This window comes from Petaurus breviceps, unplaced genomic scaffold (genome assembly GCF_028583685.1).
Source record: "Petaurus breviceps papuanus isolate PSGF00001 unplaced genomic scaffold, PetGlider_PUasm1.0 131, whole genome shotgun sequence".
Taxonomy (NCBI): Eukaryota; Metazoa; Chordata; class Mammalia; order Diprotodontia; family Petauridae; genus Petaurus; species Petaurus breviceps.
The window spans coordinates 1,569,553-1,587,140 of NW_027185674.1; the positions used below are offsets into that span (position 1 = coordinate 1,569,553).

The window sequence follows — 17,588 nt, forward strand, 5'->3', positions numbered from 1 at the left end:
AGAATTTAACCAGCAATCCTATAAAGTCTCTTCCAGTTATAAATCTATAATCCTGTTCGTCCTGTTAATGGATCCTAGAACCTAGTCAGGGTATTATTGTCACTTTGATATTTCTCATCACGTCTTCTAAGAACTGTGGAAAGGGAAATAGTTTGACTACAAAGGTTGTCTGTCACCCACCATCTCAATCAGTACCTGGTCAGAGTAGAAGGGACCTAAATATGGTCAATGTCTGAGTAAACGTGACTTTAGAATCTCAGTCACTAAAGCCAGCGAGCATAGTCTGTAGGGCTGTCGTCTCTACAGGCAAAGAAGAACAAGTGCACAGCTATCACACACATAGTTAATCTTCCTTAATGCCGCTTTGATGTATAGCTTAGAAAAACAAATCCCACTTCGTCAGGGGCCTGCGTTCCTGAATCAGAAGCTGTGGAGACAAAGAGAAAGAAGTATCAATTGGAAACAATAGAAAGCTTTATTAGATTTTGGTCTTGTTAACCATGGCCTGCCCAAAATTCCATCCTAGGCTTCAGTTTTTCATCATATGTAATCTAGCATTGACTTTTTTTTTTAAATCAATAAGTATATTAATGAAAGTCTAGAAATTGCATCAAATTCTGGGTACCATAGCTAGAGCAGGCAGCTAGGTGGTACAGTGGATAGAGTGCCAGTCCTGGAGTTAGAAAGACTTTAGTTCAAATCCAGCTTCAGATGCTTATTAGCTGTGTGACCCTGGGCAAGTCACTTAATCCTGTTTGTCTCAGTTTCCTCATCTATAAAATATACTGGAGAAGGAAATGGCAAACCACTCTAGTATCTTTGCAAGGAAACCCCAAATAGGGTCATGAAAAGTCAGACATGACTGAAACGATTGAGCAACAGCACACTTTGAACAGTGTTGCCAACTTGCAGTATGTTTAAGAACGGTGAGCAGGATGCTGAGGGCCTGGAAATTTTCTCCTAGAAGGACTGGCCAAAGAAATTAAGGATCTTTAGCTTATAGAAGAGAAAACTTAGGTAACAGATGACATGATGTCTTTCTGTGATGCTTCAAGGGGTAGAATTAGTTAGCATTTATAGGGAAGCAGATTTTAGTACAGCATAAGGAAAAATTTGATAACAGTTAAAGCTATCTGCAATGTAGTGGGCTATCCATGTCACTACAAGTATTCAGAGACCAGATTTCTACCTGTCAGGAAGGGGATTCCTTGAATTGGAGAAAATGACTCTTGAAGTCTCTTCTTATTATGGATTGAGGGGTGGCTAGGTGAGGCAGTGAATAGAGCACTGGCTCTAGAGTTAGGAGGACCCGAGTTCAAGTCCGGTCTCAGACACTTAACACTTACTAGCTGTGACCTTGGGCAAGTCATTTAACCCAATTGCCCCCCCTTCCCCCTTCCAGAAAGCATAGATAGATAGATAGATAGATAGATAGATAGATAGATAGATAGATAGATAGATAGATAGATAGAGACAGCATCTCAGTAAATGTAAGCTATTGCATATCATAATTATTGAACCACCAAATCTTATAGCTAGAAGAATCCTTAGCAAGTCACTTAACTTCTCTTAATCTCTTTTGGAATATGGGGAGAACAATATGAACAGTACTTAGCTTGCAAGGTTGCTGGATGGCAGCTAGTTGCCATAGTGGGTAGCTCTCTGGACCTTGTCAGGAAGACCTGAGCTCACATCCTACCTCAAGCACTTAACTAGTTTTGTGAGCCTGGACAAGTCACTTAAATTCACTCAGCCTCAGTTTATTCATCTGTAAAACAAAGATAAAGATAGTGTCCACTTCTCAAGGTTGTTGTGAGGATCAGATGAGGTAACATATGTAAAGCGCTTTACAAATCTACCAATGCTAGGTACCAAGGACAGCTACCTCCTTTTACAGATTTGGAAAGCCGGAGCTAAATTGCTTATAGCTGTATACCTATTTAGTGCAGTTGATAGACGATACTGGATGGGAATTGGACAAATGCTATCTAATTAGCATGGTCCAGAAATGAGCTTTATTTTTTTTAATCCAAAAGGAAATACGAATTAAAACAAAATATGAAACTATCTCACAGCTGCATCTTTCGGATGCTGGTAAATGAGAACACTCAATTCTTGGAACAGTTCTGAAAGAGACAAACTGTTCCCACTCAGTTTCAGGCTTATGTGAATTGATCCCTACATTGTGAGAGCTCAGTGACATAGGTTAATTATCCCCATTTATAATATCAAATTGTCAGGCTCTCCTTGGTCTAATAGCTTTGTTCTTCTGTGTTGTGACTTTCCCAATTATAAATGGAGACGATATGGGTAGCTTAGAACTCAAAAGAGTATAGTCTGTGGAGTTGGAGGACCAGGGTTAAGATCCTGCCTCTAATGCTCATGGCCTTGGGCAATTTCTCTATCCATAAAGTGATGAGATCGAGCTACATGGTCTCTGAAGTCTTTTCTGGCTCTGGAGTTCAACTTATGACCGTGTGATGCTAGGAAGGCCTACTTTTATCCTTCATTCAGTCAAGCAGCCTTCTCTGAAGACTGAAGAGAACAAACATTTTTTTTAAAGTATCTGCTATGTATCAGGTCAAGTATGGTAAGTACTTTACAGTTACCTTATTTGATCCTCATTACATCCCTGTGAAGTAAATCTTATTATTGCTCCTATTTTACAGTGGAAGAAATCGAGGTCGACATGGGGTTGTTACTTGGCTAGGGTCACAAAGTCAGTGTTGATGGCCAAATTTGAACTCAGGTCTTTCTGATTCCAGTCCTGGTGCTCTGTTCAGTGTATCACCTGGCTGCCTTTGAGTAACTGATGTGTTCAGAGCACTTTTCTAAAGATCATGGGGCCAGTCATTCAGACATTTACTAAGCACCTACTGTGTGTCATACACTGTGCTGAATTTTGAGAATGCAGAGAAAGGCAAAAGACAGCTCCTTCCCTTAAGAGCACATGGTCTAATGGGGGAGATAACGTGCAAACAACAATGTACAAACTAACTAGCTGCATTCAGGATGAATTTGAAATAGTCAAGAGAGGGAAAGCATTAGAATTAAAGGGAGTTAGGAAAGGCTTCCTGTAGAAAGTGGGATTTGAGCTAGGACTTGAAGGAAGCAAGTCAAAAACATCTTCACAAGAACCCATTAGTCCAGTACAAATGAAGTCTCTCTGGATGCTGAAGGGAAGCAGAGGAATGAGGTTACTTAATGACAGTTCTTGCAGGAGATAGGTTTTGAGTCAAGTTTTGAAAGGTGATAATGGACATAGTCTCGTTGATGATGTTAAAAAGAGTCCCATTTCTTGAGTTGTAGAGCTTCTCATTGATCTCTTTACTCAAATATTAGAGTTTCTCACCAGCCCTCATTATTGTGTCTGTTTCTCTCTCAATTGGGTTGCTGCCCTTAGAGGGCCAAGCTAAAAGTGCATATACATCCCACGTTGGGAAAGCTCTGCTGAGAAAGCATCTGAAGGACCATTAAATAAGAGACACTGAGTTCTGAGTTCCCATTGTGAGGAGCAGTCATGACTTTGCACCTCATTACCAATTACACTGAACATCTGCCTTTGGCGTATGGGGCCCCTCCATCTTCAGGTTATAAATATCAGACACACTTGTTTAATGGAGCGTCTCGTCTTCTGTCTGCTCAGAAGAGCTGCATGTAAGCATGGTGTGAGCATGCATGAATTAGGCTGCCATGACAAAAGGCCCCAGGAGGATGCATATTATGTTTCCTTGGGATAAGGAATAGTCTTCATTCCCCTCTAACCCTGGAAATGGGAGGACTATAGTTCTCTAAATTCCGTTTATACATCTCTGACTTGACACTCTCATGAGGTAGCAGATGGAGCACTGGATTTGGACACAGAGGACCCAAATTCAAATTCTGACTCAGCTATTTACTACCTTTGTGACCTTGAGCAAGTCATTTCATTGCACTGGCCCTCAGTTTCTTTACCTCTAAAATGGGATGATTGAACCTAATGGTTTCTATAGTGCCTTCTAGCTCTAATCCCTTTTTAATATTACTTTGAGGTCTTCAAAATGAGGAAAAGGGAACATAGCACATAGAAAGATTGATGAATTTGGAGTAGGAGGACCTGGGTTAAAATCTAACTCTTCCAAGGTCACCTATGTGACCTACTTTCCTTTGACCTAAGTTTCCCCAAACTGTGAAATGAGGAGACACCCACAACGGTCCCTTCTAATTCCCAATTTAGCATCCTATAAAGACAGCTTGATTCCAGTGCTCTGGAAGAGAGATGTTGTTAGGTGTCTCCTTTGATCTGCAGAAACCCTACTTGATCTGTTCATATCTCTGAGCTCTAAGAGGCTTCAATGGATTAGATCCCAGGACTTCTGCCTTTATTCAAGTTTCGACACATTCTAGATTTGCCAGAATCACAGTGTAATCTCTGACAGGACCTCTGGAAATCTAACCTGTGTCTGAAGTGCCTGCTCTAATACCCAAGCCGCCTTCTGAGGATGCCAGGTAGAGGAGAAAAAGAATTGGCACAAGAAGTAAACAAGACCTGAGCTCTACAAAAAAATCATCTTGGTTAAAAATTCCTCTCCCCATCTATATGCTACCTTCACCCCTAAAACAGCCATGGCTAATGACCATTCTTTGGTTTTTAAAAAGAATCTGCCCAATTTTGTCCTCTAAAGGGCAATACAGGCCAAGTATTCCTGCTTTCAAGCTATTCCCATCATCTGCTATGTCACGCCATCTCCCTAGGCCATACTGTCATTATAGAATATCCACAGTGAATGATTAAATATTGAGTTAGAATCCAAACCTAGAATGTTACCATGAAAAGGACCCTAAAATGATGTAATACAAACCCTTTCCCATTCCCATTTTACAGATGAGAAAGCTGAGGGCCAAAGAGAAGGAAATTGCCCAGAACTATACAACAACCTAGGCAGAACTAGGCTTGGGTTGGAATTCAGTGCCCATTGTACTGTCCCATAGTAACGGACATAGATGAATCACTTATTCATCTCTGATCAATGTACAGCACCATACTTCTAGGCCACTCATTGGAAAGCAAGCAATCTAGTGTCTAGTACAGTGCTGATCCCACTGGAAGCATTCAGTAATCGCTTGATTTGTCAAATAGATTAATGGACTAGATGAAAAGAGAAAATTTTACAAATTGACTTAAAATTCCAGAATAGGGTTAATCACATTTAAATCAAGATAATTTGCTTAATCTGGGATCATAGAAAAATTTATCCTCTTGGAATTCCACTTCATATTCATCTTATGGTCAGTTATCTTTGTTAAATCAATTTCCAATCCTCCTGCCAATGTCACTTGTCAATTTTCCTTTCTCCTCGAAAAGATCTTTTCTTTGATTTGTATGTAGATGATGATCTATTTGCAACTCAAGTAGCAAAGCTCTCACTGCTTTCTTTGGATTTAGTATGAAATACATTGAAGGAGCATGCTTCAGATTTATGTTGAAATAGCCAAGGAAAGCTACCCCAAGGTGGGATGGGGAATGGGAAGTATGAGAGGGGGAAAGGAGCACCGTCCTGCCAGTATAAGGTGTCATTTTCAGCCGTAAAACATTAGTCACCATAATTCTAAGCTGAATTACATGCACCTATTAAGTTAAGACCTGTAGCCTCTTTTAAAAAGTAGCATTGTTAGCCTAGAATTCAACTCTCTGATTCAGAAAATTCTCTTTGTTTCCACTGTGGAAAGTAGCATGATTTAATGGCTGAATAGAAAACTGTATTCAGGATTATTTGGAGTCAAGTTTCACCTCTGACATATACTGAAATGTTACTCCTCTGTTCAAAAGCCCTCCATTGTTCCCCATTGCCTATGGTATAAAATACAAACCTGGAATTTTAAATCTTCCACAATATGACTCTCACCCACTTTTCCAGCTTTATTTTTTACTATTTCTGTTCACACTCAGAAAAGCCCCTTTACTTCTCAGGGGCCCCTGTTCAACTCTAATAAGACTATATGTTTCAGCTGCATTGGTAGAGGGTGTTTCCTCACAGTGAAATCACTGGTTGGGGTGTGTGCGTGCGTGTGTGTGTGTGTGTGTGTCTGTGTCTGTGTCTGTGTGTCTGTGTCTGTGTGTCTGTGTGTGTGTCTGTGTTTGTGTGGGGGGGCATATAAAGAATAAATAGCACAGATTCAACTTTCAAAGAACATATAATCTAATAAGGAAAAGGATATGGACAACTGTCAAACAAGAAAAATTTCAAGGAAAATTCTGAAGGTTAGTAAAGTACTTTAAAAGTAGCATTAATGATATTTCCCATTTAATATGGATTTAACACTAATTTGGGAATATCTTCTAAAACAGAGACTCTTAAACTATAGCCCATGAATTTGGATGGAAAAAAATATATCATTATTTTCACTAACCTCCAAGTGAAATTTAATCCTTTCTTCCTTTATTTAAAAATGATATTCTAAAAAGGGATTCATAGGTTTCACCAAACCGATGGAGTCTATGATACAACAAAGATTAAGAATCCCTGTTCTAAAGAAGCCTTAACGATAAGTTAAGAATTAAGTGTTAGCTCCTATGAAAATATGACTATTCAATTGAAAGTTTTTATTAACTTCATAGTTTGAGAAATGATGCATCTCTTTTTAAATTCTTTGAATCCACTTATACTTACCTAACTTCTCTCAGTCTTCGGGTATCATTGTCCAGGCCATGGGCGTACTAAATATAGAAAACTTAAAAAGTTATCTTTGATATTACTACTGATTCTCTAGTCTGACAATATTAGTCTCCTTGGCTTTGTATGACTATGAATTCTGACAAAGTTGTCTGTAAAGTGAAATTCTGGAAACCAAATTTTACTTAAAATGCTATATAAATATACCTAAAGCCATCACTGTTAAGAGACAGCATAATATAATGGAGATCTATGTTCCAATCTCAACTCCCATGGTTTCTAGCTGTGTGGCTATGGACAAATCAACCAGACTCCCCTAGCCTCAATTTCTAAATCTATAAAATGAGGGTGGAATTATACTTCTACTATCTACCACCTAGGGATGTTGTAGAAGAAATAATTTTATCATTACTAGGGTCCTCATTTGAATTAAAATATGATATTGGAAATGTCTTCACACTGGAGGGCAAAATCCTTATGAGAAAAACTTGAAAACTTTTGATCCGATAGAAGTTAAGATGGCAACAGTTCCTGTAAGGTGTGGGATGTACTTCCAGATGGTGCCTGATGAGTTGTGGTCCCCCACTGGCAGTTCACTTTTCTTTTAAAGCACTTCGCTGACTTCAAAATCTCTCGTCCCTACTCTAGACAATAATATTTCCTATATCTGCTGGATCCTTGACCTTTCAGTTCCTAGAACCCTTCTTTTACTAGACTATATATAACACACATACACATATCACATAGTATATGTATGTATATGTGTGTACATGTGTGTATATAGACACACTAGGTATAGAATGGCTTAGCATAGCAAAATATACTATATGCTATGTAATATACATGTATACCATACATATATAATATACTATGTGAGATGCACAAATTTAGAGAATCTCCATTCTACATGTCACATGGCCTATTTGTGCCTGTGTAGAGCCTTCCAAGCTTCTACTGGTCTGATCAGTCACAGTTGGGCACATTGTACCTTGACCCCAACATAGTGATGTCATTTGGTCCTCTTTGAGAACACAGGACCGCAACCAATATGCTATGGAAAAATTGAAAAATTACCTTGGGTATTACCATTGATTCTGAAGTTAGGTAATACAGGAATCCTTTGCTCTATAGAAATGAATTCTACCAAGGGTAGAGCCCAAGTCTTCTGATTTTTCCCACTAGAGCACACTTTCTCAGTATAACTGATATTTTCACAGCCTTTAGGTAGGATTTGGCTAGTAGAATATCACTTTCCGGACAACCTTATTGGAACACATAGATTCTATAAAGCAAAAGATGCCTGCACTACCAAACATAAAACTCAGTGATAGTAGCCAAGATAAGCTTCATTTTTTTTTCTATTTATATAGGGAGCATGCTGGTTTTGTCCAGGTCAATCCTAGGGCTAAATTGAAATAAAGCACTTTAGACTGAAGTAGGTTGGTAGCAATAAGGATTAAAGCTTGTGAAATAAGATGTGGCTGTCCGGTACTTCCTTCAGATTGGCACTATTTCCTCACGTCTGCCACATCGTAACCATCTTGAACCCAGAAACTATGCTTTCTCCATCTTTATGTTCTCCATAAAGTGCCCCATACACAATAGGTGTGTGAAAAAATAGTTATTGATTGTCTTTTTAAGTAGTGCCACACATGTTGGCCTGGTCCCCTTTAAAAGGTAAATAAGGATTAAAAACTCACTTCCAAAAACATAGGAAGGAAAGGGATAAAGTCACAGTTTAACAATATAGTGATTTCTTATGGTAAGGACCTGGCACCTGGGAAGGTGAAGGTGACTCATTTGTCAATCTGATTCCATATGCACAAGCCACTTGGTTTCTCTCGGCATCAACTTCCCCGTCTTTTGGCTCTTTGCTTACCCACCACAGGGCCATGCTGAGTGCTGTGGAATTATTTCAGTAAAGCATTTTACAATTACACACAGTGTGAATCCATAGGCATCAATGAGGGCCATGCAGAGATGGAGAGGCCTTAATAACTTTCCAATTTATTTCATGTTAGAGAAGCATCATCCCCATTCTTGCCTCTAGTATTTCCATAGTGAAACTTCTCTGGAATGTTATAATGGATTCTTACCAGCAGAACATATGTGTCAATATTAAATCTCAATTATATTTTTCTTAATTCCTTCTCATTTGTCCTTAAACACTCCCCCCACCATTTTAAAAACACTTCGTGTCCTCCTTTGCCATTCTAGTACATTTACTCCTTTGATGTGGCTCCTGGTACTGAATACTGGAAGAAAAGTTTGATATTCCTTCACCTAACTGTCCTTTCCTAATGCTTTGACCTTCACCCTGATTACCTCCCCACCCTTACCCCAGAGAAAATGAGAAAAAAACTAAGAAATCTACTCATTCAGAGACTCTGCCTCTACTAAAGCATTTCCTCATTTCCCAAGGCAAGAGACAGAAGGGAGGTTACAGTTCCAAGAGATACCCTGTCTTCATTTACACTGAGACCAAGAGAATTAACTCAGCCCAACCTTTTATAATGATATTTTTACATGTCATTTTTTTAGGCAATAGAAAATCATGAAAGACATTTCACTTTTCCAGGTCTGGTTTATGACGTAGTTTTTCTTTTTCCCCCCTAATGTAAGGGGGAAAAATCAGGGGGAAAAGAGGTTTGTTTAAAAAGAAAGCACTCAAAGTCAACCAGGTGAAACATAATCCCCATAAAGAAAGAACCTGACCTTGTGCTGGCTGGCATTACAAGAGGTAACGCATTCCCCTGTTGTGTGGGTATGTGTGTTCTTTTTTAGCGAGTATTGGACCTGGAACAAGAGAATGCGCTTTTGAAAGATGAAAAAGAAATGCTTAACAACCAAATCTCGTGCCAGTCTAAAGGTAAGGAGCTGGGTGAGTCACCTATATGTTCTCACTGTTTCAGAAGGGCCCCACTTCTTTATTTTCCATTCATATTTGTTCCCTCACTCCCATGCCCCTCACCCCCCCCCAAATCACTGTTGCTTTGTCATACTGTTGTGTATAAAGACAGTGTGGAGAAATCTGATTCAATTTGGGAGGTATTAAGAAAGAAATGAGTGGGGTGGCCAGGTGGCTCAGTGAGTAAGAGCACCGGCCCCAGAGTCAGGATGACCTGGGATTGAATCCGGGCTCAGACACTTAGCACTACACCCAGAAATAACTGGCTGTGTAACCTTGAGCACATTACTTAACCCCAATTGCTTTAAAAAAAAAAAAAGAAAGAAAGAAATGAGCAGCCACCCCATGCCAATTTTAAAATATTAATCAGAGCAGCTTTGGGGGAAATGACTCCTTTAAAAAAAAAAAAAGTCCCTTGTCAGATTTTTGAAGCGTTCAAACTGAATTTTTTTTAGGGCTGTGCTCCTATATGGGGGCCAAAGATCCCTGCTAAGTCCTGTGGGGCTGGGGGCAGGGGTCGTCCTCACTGACCTACCCAAGGTCCCTTTAAGAACCCAACAGGCAACGTTGTCAAGGAATTCTGGCCCTGCTAGATGCTGCCAAGTTTGAATTGATCCAGGACCCAGATCCTTTGATGCCCTTTCCTCCACAGACCTGCCTTGGTCCCTACCCCCACCTAAGACTATAATCTCCTTTCTAGGATGCACAGTGCTAGGCACATTTTCATCTTCCTCATCACTATTGTCTGGATTTTGTGATTTCATTGTTTTAGGAAACTTCTGGCAAGGAAAACACATAGAACAAGGTGCAATTCTCAGACAATGCATAGCCCTAGAGAGCTGCCTAGCACACAATAGGGGCTTAATCAATGCTTACTGATTGGCTGATCTATTCCCTTTGGCTTTAACTAAACTGCAACTGCCTCACATGGTTTTAGCTCCTTTGTTTTGGGAACTCTCCTTCCTTTCTATACCTATTCACTTCACTGCCCTTGGACCCTGTCCCCGTAGATGATACCCCTGGTATTCTGATCTCTGCATTGTCTCCGTCCTGGCTTCTCTCTCATCACAGCTGGAAGCAATTTAATTGATTAATAATATAAACAACAAGAATAATAGCATTTATATAGCATTGTAAGATTTGCAAAGTAGTTTACAAATGCTATCTCATTTTATCCTCAACAGCCCTGGGGAGAAGGTGCTATTATCACCTACATTTTACAGATGAGGAAACTGAGGCAGATAGCACAGGGTTAAACAGCTGGCAAGTGTCTGAGGCAGGATTTGAACCCAAGGCTTAGCACAGCGCCTGACACATACTAAGTGCTTAAAAATGTTTATTGAATGGAATTGATTCCAAGTCCTGTGTTCTATCTCTGCATCATCCAGCTGCCACACTAGTCATTAGCAACTCAGATCTTTGCTGCCCTCTGCTTTACCTCAGGTTCATGACACTTATCACACTTTTAATTCTTTTTTTTTCTTTGTTTAGCTATTTTATTTTATTTTTAACTTTTTTTCAAACTTTTTTTAACTTTTAGCTTTTAACTTTTTTTTCTTTAGAGCTATCCCATGCTACCCTAGGCCCCATAGATAGAATGTCAGTCACTCTCCAGGACCTTTCCATTCTTTTCATCTCCCAATATTAACAGTGTTCATCAAGTAAGAATATATGTTGATTTTCCATGAGTTTATAAATCAAGTAGGGAACTACTTCCCTTAAAGCAACAAAAACAAACATTTACTGCATTGAATATGAGACCACGGACACCTCACCTTTTTCCCAAGGAGGAAAAGAATCTTCTTCGAAGGATTGATTTTCATATTTCCCAGCAGTGCACTCCATGAATCCTGTCTCCCTCTGTCCTCACAGAATAATGTTAAGACTGAGAGAAAGGAAAATGTGAAGAGATGGGGAACAGGATTTGGAATCATTTTGATAAACATTGTTAAGCACATAATTTGTGCCAGGCAGCTCTAAGGTTACAAGCTGCAAGAGAGTCTAACCCTGTTCCATGTGTTTTCCTTATCAGAAGTTCCACAAACAACGGACTCCCAAATTCAGATCAAAACAATAATAGCAATGTGTCCAGCACTCTGCCTCCTAGAAAGGAGATTATGCATTTAAAAACATTATTCTGAGAAAAGTTTTATAGGTTTTACCAGATTGCGAAGGGGGCCCATGACATACTCCCCCCCCCCAAAAAAAAAGAAAAGGTTAAGAGCTCATGGTCTGGCAGGAAGAGGTCAAGACTGGAAGCCTGGATGTAGGCCTGGTATCACCACTAATTTATCTGTTCAGCCACAGGCAAATCATTTTGCATTTATCTCAAGCTTGATTTTATGAGGAAACAAGTCTAGTGGGTAAGGGACTTGCCCAAGGCACAAAGCTAGTCAATAAATATGTGCTGAGGGCCTACTTTCACCAGTCACTCTGCTAAACTCCAGGGAATTGAAAAGAAGAAAACAATCCCTTCCCTCATAGAACACACAATCTAATGGGAGAAGCAACAAGCAAATGCACATATAAAAATAAACTACAGACAAATGAATAGGAAATAATTCAGAGAGTAAGACAGCTACACGGGCAGATGCCAGGCCCAGAGTTCATCTTCCTGAGTTCAAATCTGGGCACAGATGCTGACTAGCTGTGTGACCCTGGGCAAATCACTTAACCCCGTTTACCTCAGTTTCCTCATCTGTAAATGAGCTGGAGAATCTCTTCCAAGAAAACTTCTAAGTAGGGTCACAGAGAGTAAGACATGACTCAACAATAACAACAACCAAAAGGCACCAGCATCAAGAAACTTGAGAAAGACTTTCTGCAGAAGAAGGAATTTTAGTTGGGACTTAAAACCAGGGAGCTCAGTAGGCAGAGGTTCCAAGCATGAGAGACAGACAGAGAAAATGCCCAGAGTGGAAAGATGGAGTGTCAGAGAGGCCAGTGTCACTGGATTGAAGAGTATGTGTCCAGGAATAGGGTGTAAGAAGACTGGAAGGTAGAAGGGCTAGGTTACAAAGGACTTTGCCAACCAGTGCGTCTTGTATTTGATCCTGAAGGCAATTAGGAGCCACTTGAGTTTATTGGGAAAAATATGGTTGGACCTGCATATTAGGAAAATCACTTTAGTGGATGAATGGATAAATTGGAATGGGGAGAGACTTGAGGCAGGCAGACCCACCAGTAGGCTATTGTAATAGTCTGAGCGTAAGGTGATGAAGGCACCAGAGTGGTGGCAATGTTGTTCAGATAAGAGGGCATATATTGGACAGATGGGCCTCAGTAATAGATTGGATATGGGGTGTGAAAAATAGTGAGGAGTCTTCTAGAGTATAAACCTCAGGGATTGGGAAGATGGCGTCCTCTAAAGTCATAGGGAGGGTAGAAAAAGTGGTGGAGAGTTTAGGGGGAAAGATCATGAGTTCTTTTTGGACATATTAAGTTTAAGATGTCTACTAGAATCCAGTTTGAGATGTCTGAAAGGCAGTTGGAGATCAGATACTGAAGGTAGGCAGAGCAATTGGGGCAGGATTGGTAGACTTGAGAATCACTAGTGTAGAGATGATAATTAAATCCAAAGTTGCTGTTCTCCCTCCCCTCCTCTCAGCCTACTGGCTTCCCTGGCTGCTTTTAAATCCCAACTAAGATCTCTTCTTCTGCAGGAAGTCTTTCTCAGCTTTCTTAATTCCACTCTAAGATCCTTCAGTCTCATAGTTATTTCCTACTGATCGTGTGTACACTTCCCACATATTTGTTTGCTTGTTGTCTATCCCATTAGATTGTGTGCTCCCTGAAGGCAGGAACTGTTTCACTTTTTTTTTTAAGCAATCAGGGTTAAACCAGTTATTTCTGGGTGTGGTGCTGAGTATCTGAACCCGGATTTGATCCAGGTCATCCCGACACTGGAGCCAGTGTTCTTACTCGCTGAGCCACCTGGCCGCCCCTAAGCAATTGGGGTTAAGTAACTTGCTCAAGGTTACACGGCCAGGTATTTCTGGGTGGGTGCTAAGTGTCTGAGCCTGGGATTCGATCTCCAGGTCATTTTGACACTGGAGCCGGTGCTCTTACTCGCTGTGCTACCTGGCCGCCCCTGTTTCTCTCTTTTCATATTCCCAGTTTAACAAAGTGCCGGCACAAATGTAGCCACTTAATAAATGTTTATTGACTAGTTTTGTAACCTTGGGCAAGTCCATTACCCACTAGACTTCAGTATATTCATCTGTAAAATCAAGTTTGAGATAGAGAGAAAATGATTTACCTATGTCTGAACAGATAATTAGTGGTGATATAAGGCCTAAATCCAGACTTCTAGTCCTGGCCTCTCTCTACTAGACCATGAGATCATAACCCTTTTTTTGAGTATGTCATGGCCCCCCCTTGGCAATCTGGCAAAACCTATACAGCTTTTCTCAGAATAATGTTTTCAGGAGCATAAAACAAAAATGAATGGGTTAACAAAAAAAAAAACAATTATAATGAAATATGGGTACCAACTTTTAAAAAGTTCACATAATCCCTGTACTACAGTATAACCAATGGGTTGAACTAGATGAGAAATATCAAACTTACTACCTGTAAAATTCCCAGTTCAATCAGATGAAAATATAATTGGGAAATATTCAGCAAAATAAATAAAAATATAATACAGTATAAATAGTATAAATTTTTGGTTTTGTCTACAGCTGTGAGAATCTGTTTCTATTTGAATTTGGCACTGTTGAAATGACATTTTAGGTCCTTTGCAGCTCTAAATCTTTGACTCCATAATCCTAAATAACTTTTGGGTTATCTAGATTTTTTTTAAATTACTCTCCATTGTTTCTCTTTACTGATAGAAATAAAATAAAGTTTGTGGTAGAATGAAATTCAATCTCTGCAACTATCCCCATGAGCCTTTATGCTGTATCCTTTTTTTGGCTTATTCACTCTTCCATCAACCCTAATTCTACCAGGCCAATAGTATTTTAGCAACTTCAGGTTTAGGTGAGAAGCTCTGGGCATGGATTTTTCTACTAACACTGTTGGAAAGGCTTGAGTCTGAAAAACATTCAATGTTCATTTGATAGTGCCAAGGCTATGCAGATCCTTGGTCTTCCTCTCTTCCAACTCTTTCTGGGCAAGACATTTCTCCTTTCTGCCGGCTTATGCATGATGAGATGGGCATCCCTCTAATGTACTAAATGAAGTGTTTTCATGGATTCATCAGAGGCAGGGTACCAGTGTCAGTAGACATTGGGGTCACTCATTTAGCAGATGAAATGGTGGTTCAATACAATATGTCTTCCTTTCAGATGAATTTGCCCAAAATTCGGTAAAGGAGAATCTCCTAATGAAGAAGGAGCTAGAGGAAGAACGGTCACGATACCAAAATCTTGTGAAGGAGTATTCCCGTCTGGAGCAAAGCTATGACAACCTTCGGGATGAGATGACCATCATAAGGGTAATGAGAGTAATTCTTCTTACTAAACAACTCTGGTGTCAAAGACCCTCTCGACCTCCCTGCTCATTTTACTTCATCCACTGGAGCTGATCTCTGACAAGGCATGACCAAACACAGTTCTAGGCTTCACATTCCTGGGGGGAAGTGTAATGTAAGCAAAGTATCTGGTTAGAAAAACTTATTGTCAAGCAATGTCCAGCTGTGACTTTTGGGTCTCATAAGGGATCCTGTGGCATGCTGTTGGGGAACAACCCAGCAAATGCCCTGGTTGGTTTTAGGGTTCTCCTAGTCTTAGGGAAATTTCGTGCCTCCATCACCATCTGAAGCTGATAGATATTTTAAATTAAATTTCTCTTTTCTTAATTGCAAACTTGACAAACATCAACATGAAATTTCAGTGTGTGAAGAACAGAAAGGGTATTATATAACTGAACCTTTGGATCCTATTACTACTTAATGTGTTTTTAAAGGAATACTAAATTTAATATAAGAGCAACAAAATTTCCCTCTGTCCATTTCTAAACTTCTGCTATCTACTCCATATTTTTCAACTTTGCTCTTTTTGCTTCCTTCCTTTCTTTTCTTTTCTTTCTTTCTCTCTCACATCAATTTCACTACCCACCAACTTGAAGCAAAACAGATCCACATATTGGCCATGTCTGGAAGTGTAAGCCCATTCTGTCCTTCCAGTCCACTGACTCTGTGCCAAGAGGTGGGAAGCATGCTTCATCTTCAGTTGAAGCTGACTTATTTGAATGAAACTAAGAAAGCCTGATAGTGGTTTCAGTGGTACCTCCTTTGAATTGACATCCTTTGAATACTATTCCATTCAGATTGTTTTCTCAAATGCCTAATGAAACATCATATGCAAAGAACAAATTTCGATAATTTAGAACATCATTCTTTTTCTTTCTGCTTCATATAAACATTTCTCTACAGAATTGCCTACCCATGGAGCATTGGTTGAGTTAAGCAGGAAGAGAAATTGAGTAGGAACATATATGGCATTATAAAACTGCCCCAGCAAGTCTATCTTTTTCTCTTTCAGTTGAGTCAGATACTAAAAAAAGAATAAACTATATAAATGGAAAACTACATTTTTAATATCTACCAATTTTCAAAATTTTCCTATAATATCAATGAAGGTAGGAAGGGGAGACCTGAGGATTCTCTTTCCCTCCTAAGAGGGCAAATTATGACATGCATCTTTGGAGTGATGCTCACTCTGTGCTTGGGGAGTCGGAGATCATTTCACAATACCCTCTCATATAGATTGTTACCCTAAGTTGCATGGACTTGCATTTCATTGAGCAACAGAGTTGCCCATCCTTCCAATGGGGGCAAGCATGTGTTTGTTGGATTGTGATGTCATTATCTAGTGGACTGTAGGAAACATGGATGAAATTGCTCTTTTGAGATGACTCTATTAACCACCGTCCTAAGAAACCAGAAATGCCGATTTTTTAAATGAGATTAACAACGACGACAAAAATCAAAAGATCTACTTGTCCAGAATTCATTGTGCTGTTTAACACTATTCCTTTATGAGATGTCATATGTTAAATTGTTTTGGCAATTGTCTCTTTGAACAGCAAACCCCAGGTCATAGGCGAAACCCTTCCAACCAGAGTAGTTTAGAATCTGACTCGAATTACCCATCAGTCTCCACATCTGAGATTGGAGATACTGAAGATGCAATCCAGCAAGTGGAGGTAAGTCTCTCTGGCTCAAGGCCACTGTGTACAATTTATTGGAGAGAAAAAAATTATTATGCTTCTTGCCTGAATAGCCCCTAAGCAGCAATAATATCTCCTATTACTATATAAAATGTGATCAGTGGCGAACAGAAGTTGAAGGATAAGTCTTACCCCCAAGGTAACTATCTCTATTAACAAACACAGAATGTCAGAACTGGAATGGACCTTAGAGACCATCTGGGCTGACTTCCTCATTTTACAGATGAGGAAACTGAGGCCCGGTATGTTATATCTGCCTAGTATAATATAAAATACTTGAGGGCAGAGACTGTCTCATTTTAAAATTTGTACCCCACCAACTTGAAACAAAACAGAATTGGTTGATCTCTGTGGTCCTTCTCATTTCTGACATTCTCTGATCATAATGTTACAGTCACAGCTGAATGAATGAAAAAACATTTATTTAGTGCCTCCTATGTTCCAAGCACTAGGGACATAAATAGAAAAATGGAGACTGTATCTTACAAATGAGATCTATATTAGAGAAACAGGAATTTTTCCAAACCAAGATGAAAGCAGTCCAGGTCAGCTTTATCCCATCATTAATTCAATTACTAACAACCCACCTCTTAGACAAGCAGTAAATATGATCTAGATCTCCTCAGAGATGAAAGAGAAAGGATTCAGACTTCAGTAGGCAAAAATCCCTTGTAAGATGAAATCGAAAGACTTTTCCCTAAAAGCCTTAGGTTATTTAGCAGATAGAAATCCCCGGAGACTAAAGTGAAACTGCCTGACTTAAGCACCTAGGTAAAACAAAAACCCAATGAACTAAGGAAAAAAGAAATACCTCCATGTGAAGAAAGAAAAGATTCTGCTCAGGCTGGTTA

The 17,588-nt window shown here is 39.6% G+C and overlaps 1 protein-coding gene across 4 annotated transcripts in view; it reads left to right on the plus strand.

The window, feature by feature from the left end:
- Positions 1 to 17,588, plus strand: part of MYO5B (myosin VB) — a 565,409-nt gene that overhangs the window by 470,864 nt on the left and 76,957 nt on the right. For all 4 annotated transcript variants that reach the window (XM_069104353.1, XM_069104327.1, XM_069104336.1 and 1 more), the window contains 3 exons: positions 9,438 to 9,522; positions 14,853 to 15,001; positions 16,594 to 16,713. In XM_069104353.1, the coding sequence (XP_068960454.1) occupies positions 9,438 to 9,522; positions 14,853 to 15,001; positions 16,594 to 16,713 (354 nt within the window). The remainder of the gene's footprint in view (positions 1 to 9,437; positions 9,523 to 14,852; positions 15,002 to 16,593; positions 16,714 to 17,588) is intronic.